This window comes from Podarcis gaigeae (genome assembly GCF_964106915.1).
Source record: "Podarcis gaigeae genome assembly, chromosome: 14".
Lineage (NCBI taxonomy): Eukaryota > Metazoa > Chordata > Lepidosauria > Squamata > Lacertidae > Podarcis > Podarcis gaigeae.
The window spans coordinates 53,990,928-54,004,061 of NC_139690.1; the positions used below are offsets into that span (position 1 = coordinate 53,990,928).

General features: G+C 50.0%; 1 protein-coding gene across 1 annotated transcript in view; it reads right to left on the bottom strand.

Annotated features, from left to right (window-relative positions):
- Window positions 1-320: 320 nt before the first annotated feature.
- LOC310831519 (vomeronasal type-2 receptor 26-like) overlaps window positions 321-13,134 on the bottom strand; it is a gene marked incomplete at its 3' end in the record, with an annotated part of 33,189 nt that continues 20,375 nt past the window's right edge. Inside the window, exons 6-8 of the mRNA XM_083712131.1 lie at window positions 4,414-4,540; window positions 2,345-3,111; window positions 321-425 (exon numbers count right to left, since the gene is read on the bottom strand). Of these exons, the coding sequence (XP_083568257.1) occupies window positions 321-425; window positions 2,345-3,111; window positions 4,414-4,540 (999 nt within the window). The remainder of the gene's footprint in view (window positions 426-2,344; window positions 3,112-4,413; window positions 4,541-13,134) is intronic.

Sequence of the window (13,134 nt, forward strand, 5' to 3'; positions counted from 1 at the left end):
GTGTGTCCCAATTCTAATCTTTTTCATACTCAGTGTTTTCACCCCTCTTTTGTCACTGCATTTTTCACAATCTGTACTTAAAGTGGTTCGCACAAAAGTCTAAACTCTGATTTTCCAGGGACAGTTCCCTAATTCCAAAACCCATCATGGCTTCTGATTTGATCCTGGATTGTCCCTATTTCCCAAGCCAGTTCTGCCAGCACCAACGCGGGGAGGAGAATGAGCCAGGCTTGTCCTGAGTGGTGGCAACAGTGGAGGTGGCCAGGAAGCCTCCTCTGGCCTCTCCATGGCTGCTGCTGTGGCCTCCCCCCTTGGGGAACTCATAGCAGCTGCTGGGAAGCAGGTGGGGAGGAGAGGCTGTCGCTGCCCAGGCCAACCCCGCAAGACGCGCTGACTTTGAGGGGTAGGCGGAGGGCAAGGCTCCCCTGGGTGGGGAGAAAGGGGAAGGGGAGCAGAGGGGAGCACAAGAAGTCTTGATTTTTTTAAATATTGAAAATGCTTTGTTCATCTGCATCTAATCTTGTCCCTTTCTAACATTTATTTTTGGGTGTGTGTTTTTCTTTTGAGGGTGCTCAAAAGAGTCCTTTTGAGGGACTGTTGTTTTGTATATAAAAAGTGTAACAACTCCAGATCCTGCAAATGTCTCTCTGACATCATGATCCACTGTCCGATTTAGCCAACCACAGCTACAACCTCAATTTGACTTATTTAGAACCCTGCACTGTGTACCGAAGCATTGTCCACTACTTAGGGCTGCCATACATCTGGGTTTCCCCAAACTCATCTGGGAATTGGGCAGCGAAATGGCATCCGGGCTGATTTCCACTGAATTAGCAAAAACAACTTCAACTGACAATTCAGAATATGAGTAGTTAATGACTTCACTGTGACTGTGGTTTTATTGCATGTAATTGATGTTCGTGAAACTGAGGCTTTATGTCTTAAGATTTTATAGTTTTATGGCAGGATGCAAGGTTGGTTTGTCAGCCTTGGTTTCCAGACTCTTTATCATCTTGGTTGCCCTCCTCTGCACACCTTCCAGTTTGCCAATATTCTTCTTCAATTGTGACACCCAGAACTGGACACAGGACTCTAGGTGGGGTCTGACCAAGGCAGAAGAGAGCGGGACTATTGCTTCCCTTGAATGGGACACTAGACTTCTCTTGATGCAGCCTAGAATTCCATTAGGTGGCGGTGTTGCTGTTATTTTTGCTGCTGCATCACACTGTTGACTCATGCTAAGCTTATGGTCTACTAAGAAACTGTATGTAACCATATGGGGCAAATGTGCTGGACAATTGCATTTCTTCATAAGGTTCCCAGGTGAGTTGTACACATACACAGTCAGGAGTCTGGGCTTAAAGCAATGGGCACCCAAGTGGTGGCTGCTGACACCCAGGGTGTCATCAGTGCCTCCCATGGAGCCCATAAGGGATATTGTTTTTCCAATTCTGATGGTTTATATTGCTATGACATTTGTTTGCATAATGCACAAGAATATCTAAACTAGTAATTTTGGCAATGATTGGTGTTATTATAATTTTCATTGTGTACTGATGTCATTTCAAGTTGCATAATGAATGGCTAGAGTTTTCCTTTCCTTTTCTTTTTTGAACTCTACAACAATTATATTTTTCTTTGAGATATATGTAGTCAGTGGCACTTGATGAGGAAGTTGAAGGCCACTTCTGTCCTAAGGAGAGGTTGTAGTTATTGCTAAATTTGTTCCCTGCATCACACCCTAAATACCAGGGGTGCCAACTTGAATAAAATATGGGGGGACAGGTAAGCCCCACCCCACATACTTGGTCACAAGAAGTGGCGCACTCACAGCATTTTAATGACAGTGCCCATTGACCTGAGGGGGCCTGGACCCCTCAAATATTTTTTGATCAATCTATGTTTTTGGCAGTTATGCACAGTTTCTGGCCCTGATTTATAAATCTGGATCAGACTCTATAGGGTCCAAACTAGCCCAAACCTGATTTGCCCTGCCCTGCATCCACACCCAGATCATGATCATGGTCCAGAAAATAGAGTTCTCTAGTCTGCAGCTGGTCAAGAATAAGAAACCAACACAGAGGAAACTAATGAGACACATATTTATTCAAAGATCAAGATCAGAGGTCAGAGTGAATGATATCCCAGGACTCCTCAAGCTCTAAGATATAGACACACACACACACACACACACACACACACACACACACTATTTTCTTCCCCTTATTAGGCTTTCCTTGTTGTTCAGGTCAGACCTCAGCACAATGATGTAGCATTTAGGGGAAAAGATGCAACCCAGTAGCCCAGCACTGGAGGACAAGATGGAGAAGACCTCCACAGCTACCATGTATTTCCCTTTGGTGCTCAGGTAGGTTGGAACAAAGGTCAGCCAAACACTGCAGAAAACCAACATGCTAAACGTGATAAATTTGGCTTCGTTGAAACTGTCAGGTAACTTTCTGGCCAGGAAAGCCACAAGGAAACTCACAACGGCCAGAAAACCCATATAGCCCAAAGCACAATAAAACATGGCAGCTGAACCCTCATTGCATTCCAGGATGATCTCACTCTTCAGTGACTGCATGTCTGTATCTGGGAATGGAGGGGAAGCACTTAGCCAAAGGGTGCAAATGCCAGCTTGAAGGAAAGAGCAGGAAAAGACCACACAATTGGCCAGCCCCTTCCCCACCCATCTCCTCATTCTGGATCCTGGCTTGGTTGCCATGAATGCTAGAACCACGGTGATGGTTTTGGCCAGAATACTGGAAAGGGCCACCGAGAAGACGATGCTGAAAGTCATTTGTCGGAAGAGGCAGGTCCCTTTTCCAGGCTGACCAATGAAGAGGAAGGAGCAGAGGAAGCAGAGAAGGAGGGAGAGTAGGAGGAGGTAGGTGAGGCTGCGGTTGTTGGCTTTGACGATGGGAGTGTCCTTGTGCTTCACAAAAGTCACCAGCACGAAGGTGGTGATCAGGGAGAAAGCCAGAGCGGAGACAGCTAAGCTGAGCCCTAACTTTTCTCGGTAGGAGAGGTAGCTCAGCTCCCTTGGAATACACCCTGTTTGGTCCTGGTTTGGGTAGTTTTCTTCTGCGCACTTGACACAGGCATCCATATCTGGAGGGTGGAGGGGGAGAAGATGGAACAATTAAAATTGTCAAGATGATGACCTACATCTACCTGAAAGAATCAGTTGCGGCAGGCAGTGAAAGTGTTCTTGAAATTGTTTGACAAACTGCAAGAGATTGGACAACCATAATTTCAGGGAGAGGGTTTGAATGTTGCTGTGCTTGGTCTAGTACATGCATATCCTCTAACATTTCTCCGATGAAAATAGGGATGTCCAGTTACATAAAAATATTTTTTATTATTTATAATTTGCCCTGCTTCTCTGGGTAGCTTCCAACATATATAAAAACAATAAAACATTAAGCATTCAGAAAAAATTAAATATACAGGGTTGCCTTCAGATGGCTCAGGGGTCAGATTATTTTATAGCCGCTAACATTTCCCCAAGGCATTCTGGGATCAAATCAGAAACCAGGATGGCTTCTGTAAAACCAGGACTGTCCCTGGAAAATAAGGACACTTGGAGGGTCTAGTAGATGCAGATCTCATCTAAAACCAAGAATGCTCTAGGAAGTTCCCTTATTCCCATAGTATATTTGTATCTGCTTGTTGTTATTGAAAATCTCCATAAATTAATTACAAAATACTTAATTAATGAGCCCCTGTGTTCTGATTTGATACATGATGTCCAATCACAGAACGTTTCAGGATTTGGGCTACTGCCATCGGCCCTTAAACTCTAAGTTATGATGTGCAGCTTGGGAGTTTAGACAGCCAATCACATTGAGAGTGGGAGTGGCCTAGCCCTTCAGGAATGTATATAAACAGTTGCTTTGCCCCTGTGGTCCAATTCTGTAAGCTCAATAAAGGTTCTTGCTGTTACCATTGCGTTTCACTTTGGGGGAACCCAGCTACACTTCAAGGGGCTCCTAGCCACCTGAATCTATTTATGACCTGAGGTCTCTGAATACAGAGATTGACAAAGGTTCAGTAAAGGGCTTTTACTTTAGGTGCGGAACTCCCAGAGAATGGATCCACTTTTCCATTTTTAAAATATTCATCTGATTGATCACATTGCTGATGTGTGTGATTTAAATACCCCCTAATAGTCTGTTTTAAATTAAAAATATATTGTTATTTAATCCTGCCTTTCTTCCAATTATCTCATTGCAGCTTATATTGTTCCCCTCATTAGATCTCCATGATAATCCTGTTTGGTAAGATAGTGACTGGCATAAGGTCAAAATGTCCTTGTTTGTATGTTTCTTTAACATATTTTCCAAAGTAAGGAGGAGTGAGCATATTATGCTAAGTGAGTGTCTTGATATCTCTGTCCATGTTGCCTCTTACCCTTCTGATTAGAGATCGTCCCTTCTGGACATGGAAAACAATCATAGCAGCAGAATTTCTCTCCCTCCTTCTTTTTCCTGCTGGAGCCGGGATAGCAGTTGTCATTGCACACAGAAACTGGCAGCCCCTGCACAGAAACATGAACAGGAGCTTAGTAGGAATATATGAACCCTCATGATGAGGAGAGTGTGCATGGGCCAGCTGGGTCTGTGGACCCTAAATCAGCGTTTCTCAACCAGGGGCCATATAGCCCCCTGGAGGCCCCCAGGATATTCCAAAGGGGCCACAGGTGGAAACCGCATAAATAGGGGGCCAAGACAAGAGACTAGGGGGCCAGGTTTCAGTTGTGTGAATTATTTACTCTGCCTAACGTGGAGTGAATTATTGTCATCATACCCAGAATATGGAAATATGAAGCAGAGATAAAGTAATTAAACAAGAAAAGAGATAATACGGGTGTCAGGGGTTCAGAAGGAGAGACACAGGAGGGGGAGCAAATGGAGAGTGAGGAGGAGGAGTACGAGGGGGGCGCAGGCAGTGACAGTGGCCAGAGTTATTCCACAAGCCTCTCTAGCGAATCGGAGGACTCACAGAAGGGAGCGCCGGTGGCCAGAGCAAGGGAGATTCCAAGGGAGAAACCTCAAGAGGGAGGGGCCAGCGGGGAGTCCCTGAACAGCAGCTGGAGATCAGGGCCAGCGTCTCCACCAGAGCGCAGTGGGGAGGGGGAGTCCCAGGAGTCGGGACCAGTGTCCTCACCACCAGAGGGAGGAGAGGAGTCAGGTTTGGCAACACCCACATCAGGAAGCGGGGAAACGGTCAGAAGGAAAGTCACCGGCTGGGCGCGCGCGCCAAGTTCAAATGTACAGGAGCGCGGCACAGCGGGGAGCCCGGGAAGGGAGCCAGGTCCTAAAGCCCGCCGGAGGGAGGGGCAAGACTCAGGAGGCTCCGCGTCAGAGGAGTCCAGGAAGGAGGGAACCCCAGAGGGCAGAAGGACCCAACGCAGGAAAGAGCAGCGCAAGAGGTGGAGCCGGGCTAGAATCTTAAACTGGTGTGGGTGGAGCAGTGAGTCAGAGGGGACTTAGCCGGTCTAGCGTTAGGACGTGGGCCTGCGCGCCCAGAGCTTGGAAATGGAAACTAAACTTCAATAAAGACTTTTGTATATAATATCCACTGGGCGTTGGTCCTCTGTGAGCTGGGACCTAGTGGCAGTCCTGACAGTAAGTCCCCTCTCCTTTTTTCACCAATTTTGCAACCTCGTGGAGTGCGGGAAAGCAGCGAGGGGTGAAGATTGGTGCTTTGCGAGCTCACGAAAAACAGGGAAATGACTACCGAAGAGAGGATAGCGAGTTTGCAAAACGCAGTGACGCAGTTGACTGCAGAAATTGCGGCTTCCAGAAAGAAAGAACAGGAAGCAGCTGCTGCCTGCCAGGATCTGCGAACCAGGTTAGAAGTGCTAAGTACACAGAGGCTACCCGCCACCAGACCAGAAGGGATTGGGCTGGGAAACAGAGGAGGGAGCCTGGTATCTCACTTCAATGGGGACCTGCAGGAGTATCCTAACTTCAGAGCAGATGTGATTTATGCATTGCAGCTGCTTGACAAAGACTTTAAAAATGAGGAAGAGAGAGTGGGATTTATTATTTCGCATTTACGGGGGGAGGCAAAATCGTGGCTGCGCAATCTATGGAGAGACAAGGATCCAGCCCTCCAAAATGCGACTGCCTTCATTAAAGTGATGGATGCGTGTTTTTTATCTGAGATTGATGTGGATATCGCTAGGAGGGAGATTCACGGACTAAGACAAGGTAAAGCCACTGTGAGGCAATATCATTCACGTTTTTTCGGATTGGTGAATGTACTAGCCTGGGAGAAAGAATCGCCTGCCGTCAGAGACCTGTTCTGGGAGGGGTTGAGCGGAGCTGTGAAAGACGAGATCGCAAGGGGGGGAAGACCCCAAACCACCAAGGAAGTGGTGGAACGGGCACTCTCCATTGGGGTTCGGTTGGAAGGACGCCCTTGGGGCAGGGAGGAAGGGCATTTGGGACGCACGCCAGCGAGAGGACTGCCTCCCTTCCCCAAGGAGGCGGTGCGCGCTCGATCCATGCCTCCGCTGGGAGGGGGAGAGGAGCCGATGGAGATAGGTGGTGCTAAGGCTCACTCCACAGTCGGAGCCCTAACTCCGGGAGCAGTCAAGATGAAGCCTCCTAGAGGAACCAGGAAGTGCTACATCTGCGACAGTGCTCAGCATATGGCAAAAGAGTGTCCCCAGCGGTTTCACAAGCATACTGCAGCCGCAGCGACAGTAACAGACGCAATTCAGCAGAGGGAGTCGCAGCAGGAAAACTCCACTGTCTGGCTGGAGATGGCGTCTCTGGGGACCAGCCAGACAAGTCAGTGAAGCAATCCCCAGGGATCTTACAGCCCACCGACCCCCTCCCACCCAAACCAGTAGTGCAGCTCACCGCATCCCTTCAGCTCCCCAATGGGCTACTGGTGGAAATTCCCATCACCATCGACTCGGGGAGCAATGCAGATTTTATAGACATGCAGTTCCTCCAGCAACATGGCATAGCCCTTCTGCCAGCGGCGGTACCTCTGAAAGTCGTCACAGTGGACGGCAGGGAGCTACTGGGAGGGCAAGTGCTACAGCAGACGCCGCCAATGGTGATGCGCATTGGAAACCACCGTGAGGTCATCAGCTTCAACGTCACCCGCCTGTCAGACACGCCCATAGTGTTGGGAATGAGTTGGCTGGATAGGCACAGCCCGGCATTAGCTTGGTACCAGCGGCAACTGACCTTCGGCTCCTCTTACTGCGCAGAACACTGCATCCTGGCGGACTTGGAAGATGAGGGGCACGAGGATGGACCACAGCTGAACTTGGGCATGTTGCAAGCGGTGCCTAACAAATACAAGGAGTTTTTGGAGGTCTTCTGCGAGAAAGAGGCGGATAAGCTGCCACCCCACAGACCCTACGACTGCAAGATCGACCTCCTGCCCGGGGCGACGCTCCCGACGGGGAAACTGTACTCCATGTCTGAGGATGAATTGCAAGAGCTCAGGGAGTTCATAGATCACAACCTGAAGCGGGGATTCATCCGGGAGTCCAAGGCGGCAGGAGGCAGTCCAGTGTTCTTTGTAAAGAAGCGGGACACGCCCCAAAAGAGGCTGGTCGTTGATTTCCGCTTCTTGAACCTCAAGACCAAGCCCTCAGCCTTCCCTATGCCCAAGATCGATGACCTGCTGGCGACGGTGAGGAAGGGTCGCATCTTTACCAAGTTGGATCTGCGCGGAGCGTACAATCTCATTCGCGTACGGGAAGGCGACGAGTGGAAAACAACCATGTTTACGCCGCTGGGCACTTATGAATACAGAGTTATGCCGTTTGGATTAAAAAATGGTTCCCACTGCTTTCAAGCCTTCATGCATCATGTCTTGGCGGGTCTCCTCTACAAGAAGTGCGTCTGCTTCCTGGATGACATCCTAATCTTCTCGGAATCGCCGGAGGCTCACGAGAGAGATGTTAGGGAAGTTCTGCAGAGGCTGCGGGAGCACAGGCTGTACGCCAAGCTGGAGAAGTGCCAGTTCGACAAGACAGAGGTGGATTTCTTGGGCTACAAACTGTCCGACAAGGGACTGGCTATGGACGGTGCCAAGGTACGTGCAGTACTGGATTGGAAGAGCCCACGCAATAGGAAGGAAGTACAGAGGTTTGTCGGTTTTGCCAACTTTTATCGCAAGTTCACCAAGGGTTTCGCCATGCAGACAGCGGCCATCACCGACACCCTCAGTTCCAAGAAGAAGAGGTTCATCTGGACGGAGCAGGCAGAGCAGTCCTTTCAGAAGCTCAAGCAGCTCTTCGCTTCCGAAGAGAACCTACTGCACGTAAATCCCAGCAGGCCCATGAGAGTGGAGACGGACGCCTCAGACAGGGCCATGGGAGCCGTTCTGTTGCAGCAAGACCACCAGGGGTACTGGAAGCCGTGCGCTTTCTACTCCAGAAAACTCAGCAAAGCGGAGCAGAACTACACCATTTGGGACAGGGAGTTGCTGGCCATACATGCAGCCTTCAAGGCGTGGCGGCACTTCCTCGTCGGAGCCAAGCACACGGTGCAGGTCCGCACAGACCATAAGAACTTGGAGTACTGGCGCACGGCGAGGTTCCTGAACCAGCGACACATCCGCTGGGCGGAGTTCTTTGCAGATTTCGACTTCAGAATTGAGTACATCCCAGGAAACAGCAACGTCTTGGCGGACGCGCTGTCCAGAAAACCGCAGTATCTGGAGGCAGAGGCACCGGCGGCGGCCAAGCACATTTTCACACCACAGGCGTGGGCATGCGCGTCAGCCACGGTGGACCTGGACGCGGTGCGCCGCGCGCTGCAAACGGACTCGTTCGCCCGAGCCAAGATGGAGGAGGTGTGCAGTGGCAAGGCGAGGGGCGACGAATTCCAAGTGCGCGACGGCCTGCTCCTACGCAAGGGAGTCCTCTACGTACCAGGAGACAGCCTCCGCGCGAAGGTCCTGCAACAGCTGCACGACGCGCCCAGCGCGGGGCACTTCGGCAAGGAGAAGACGGTGGACTTAGTAGCCAGAGACTTTTGGTGGCCTAAGATGCGGGGGGATGTCGCGGACTATGTCAATAGGTGCGACACCTGCCAAAGGGCTAAGCCTGTGCACCAGCCGCCGGCGGGCCTGTTGGAACCGCTACAGACACCGTTCGTACCGTGGGAGAGGGTGGCCCTGGACTTTGTCACAGATCTACCCAGCTCAAGGGGCAAGACGGCAGTGCTCGTGGTAGTGGACCTGTTCACCAAGATGGCCCACTTCATTCCGTGCGCGAAGGTGGCCACGGCCGAGCAGACCGCTAAGATGTTCATAGACCACGTGTTCAAGGTGCACGGCTTACCACGGTCTATTTTGTCCGACCGGGGGCGCCAGTTCATCTCCAACTTCTGGCAAAAGCTGATGGGATTCCTGAACGTCAAGGTCAGCCTGGCGTCGGCGAGACACCCGCAAACTAACGGGCAGGCGGAAAGGGTCAACGCCATCATGCAGCAGTACCTGAGATGCTACGCGAACCAGCAGCCATCGACCTGGGTGGACTATCTACCGTTGGCCGAGTTTGCCTACAACAACACGAAGCACGGGTCCACGGGGGTGACCCCATTTTTCGCCAACTACGGGAGGCATCCCAGAACCTTCCCGGGTCTGGACACAGTGCGGGAGGGGGAGCCACAGGGAGCAGAGGAAGTGGCAGCGGAGTTGCAGGAGATCCACGAGCAGCTCAGGAGGCAGTTAGAGTTGGCAAAACAGGCTTACAAAGTGCAGGCAGATCGACACAGGAGGGTTGGGGAGGACATCCAGGTGGGAGACTGGGTCTGGTTGGCAGCACAAGCAGTTCCAGCCAGATCGTTAGCCAAGAAGAAACTAGGGCACAAGCAGCTAGGGCCTTACCAAGTAGAGGCGCAGATCAACCCAGTGGCCTTCCGGTTGACACTCCCGGAGGGTTCCAGAATGCACCCGGTCTTTCATAGATCAGTGCTCACGCCCTACAGAGAGCCCCACAGGTTTCAAGCACCGGGGAAGGCGCCAGACCCGCTCAGAGAAGCGCCCAAAAAAGGGGGGTCGCCGAAAGGGGAGCCACTTAATGAAGCCACTGAGATTTTAGACTCAAGGTGGGGGGAGGACGGGATTGAATATCTTCTCGCCACAGAGGACACCCCGGCCAGCGCCAACAGGTGGGTGCCGGATTACGCAGTGGAAGAGCAGTTGCTCAAGGAAGAATTCCACACACTTTTCCCGCACAAGCCTATGCCGGCGGGCTTTTTCGAGGATTGTTTGTTCACACCCACACTCTCGGCCAGCACTTTCCGGGGTTTCTCGTCAGCTGAGGACTCGGCTCCGGGAGGCAGCTCTCCGGAGGGATCACTTTCAGGTTTTGGCACGGGGGGATCTTATTGGTGGGAGGACCAACCCGAAGTGGGCTGGCGCAGAGACATGCCGAAGGGGCCCTGGGAGGTGGACCCCCATCAAGCAACAGGGGGAGGAGGGCTCTTGGGTGATTTGGGGTCGAGCGCAGATTTCGAGCACACCGCGCAGGAGATGGAAGCGGAGGAGGTCGTCGTCGACGAGCCCATGGGGGACTTCCCGGACTTATCTCCATGGTTGCAAGCCTCAGGGGACGAGCTGTATCCTGGACTCACCCCTACAACAATGGAGCACCCGGAACCCGCACCGGAAGAGGGGGAGGGGGGAAGGGGGGGCTTCGAGGGGGGGATGGATGTCAGGGGTTCAGAAGGAGAGACACAGGAGGGGGAGCAAATGGAGAGTGAGGAGGAGGAGTACGAGGGGGGCGCAGGCAGTGACAGTGGCCAGAGTTATTCCACAAGCCTCTCTAGCGAATCGGAGGACTCACAGAAGGGAGCGCCGATGGCCAGAGCAAGGGAGATTCCAAGGGAGAAACCTCAAGAGGGAGGGGCCAGCGGGGAGTCCCTGAACAGCAGCTGGAGATCAGGGCCAGCGTCTCCACCAGAGCGCAGTGGGGAGGGGGAGTCCCAGGAGTCGGGACCAGTGTCCTCACCACCAGAGGGAGGAGAGGAGTCAGGTTTGGCAACACCCACATCAGGAAGCGGGGAAACGGTCAGAAGGAAAGTCACCGGCTGGGCGCGCGCGCCAAGTTCAAATGTACAGGAGCGCGGCACAGCGGGGAGCCCGGGAAGGGAGCCAGGTCCTAAAGCCCGCCGGAGGGAGGGGCAAGACTCAGGAGGCTCCGCGTCAGAGGAGTCCAGGAAGGAGGGAACCCCAGAGGGCAGAAGGACCCAACGCAGGAAAGAGCAGCGCAAGAGGTGGAGCCGGGCTAGAATCTTAAACTGGTGTGGGTGGAGCAGTGAGTCAGAGGGGACTTAGCCGGTCTAGCGTTAGGACGTGGGCCTGCGCGCCCAGAGCTTGGAAATGGAAACTAAACTTCAATAAAGACTTTTGTATATAATATCCACTGGGCGTTGGTCCTCTGTGAGCTGGGACCTAGCGGCAGTCCTGACAACGGGATTTGACCAAAACAAATTCTGGAAAAAGGAAGAAACTTTCAAAAGTGTTGAAACTTGTTTGCCTCTTTGTCATTCAATTTCCATTCTCCAGATGTTGGCAGATTATACTACACCTCCCATCATCCTTTATCATTGGCTATCCTGCCTGATGGTGATGGGAGTCGTAGTCCAACCACATTAGGGGACCCAGCGTTGTTGTTTTTTGTTTTTTTACAATATCTGGGATGACTCTACACTCATGGTTTATAAGATTAAGAAAGGGTTAAGGAAAGATTTTCAAAACGTAAGAGCCACATTATGTTTAGCTTAGAACGTTGATCATGCATTATTAAAATGGGACACCAGAGGTTGCTGCAGAGCAACCAGTAACCAGGCAGTGAGGGGAACAGCTGTTTTGTAAGTAATGAACGCTTTTTTAAGCAATTATGTTTTGGAATGATATAGTTAAAATCATTCTAATGACATTAAAAAGGTCAGTGTACATCCAGCTCTGGTCTCACACTGCTACATCTCACCTGATTAAAGCTTTTATGCCACACAATCTGATCATCATAAATGGTTAACTTTTTGCCAAAAGGAGCTTGAGGGTTCAGTTTTCCAACTTTGGCTCTAATCACTGAACCATTGGGGTAAATCCTCCAGTTTGTAACATCAAAACCTACAACTAATTCTGCATTTTCATTGAAGTGCACACGATCTCCAGCAGTGTTGTTGAAAACGATGCTCCGTAGAAAACGATGGACCTGGATTGAAGGATAACACAAAAAAGGACAACCATTTCACAAAGGCACATATGTTGCTGCACAAAACTTCTATAAGCCGCAATTGATTGAGTTGCAATTCAGCAACACATGGAGAGCTGGGCATTCCCCACACCTGGCACTGTTGCTGAATACAATGCTCCGTAGAAATTGATGGACCTGGATTGAAGAAAGAACAGTCTATGGTAGAAAATCTTAAATTAACTGGAGATTCAAACACCCATTGGACAGAGAATTTACTTTTTTTCAGAGCCAAATTGATCTGTGGGAAGAATCAGCTCGGTATGGATATCTAATCAGCATGGATATCTAATAAACTAACATTAAGAACTAAAAAAGTGGAACTACAACCTAGGACACTCTTGGATCATAATTCATTACTGCTGGAATTAAGAAGAGAAGAAAACTCACCTTTCAGATGGAGACTAAACGAAGGCTTATTAGACAATAAAAATTATCTTGCAGAAAGCAGGAAAAAACCCTGAGAGATTATTTTGAACTAAATTTGAAGCAAGGTAGGGATATAAATGTGGTTTGGGGCACAAGTAAAGAAGTAATGAGAGGTTTTTTTATACAACAAAATACTCTGCAAAAAAAAAAAAGATATGAGAGAAGAAAAAGAAAGAGTTACTAGAGGAACTGATTAAACACGAAAAACAAATAATTAAAAAACCAGGAAATGAATCAACAAAACAGAATATAAAGATGTTACAAACCAAATTTTCAATGTTGGTAAATCAAGAAATTGAATGGAAAATAAAGTTGATAAAACACAAATTTTGAGTTTCCAAACAAATGAGGAAAATTGCTAGCATGGCAGTTAAAAAAACAACAACCGAGGAAGTTGGATTGGAAAATGAAGATAAAATTGATCCATATTTAAAGTAGAATGTCCTACAAAAGATTCCGAA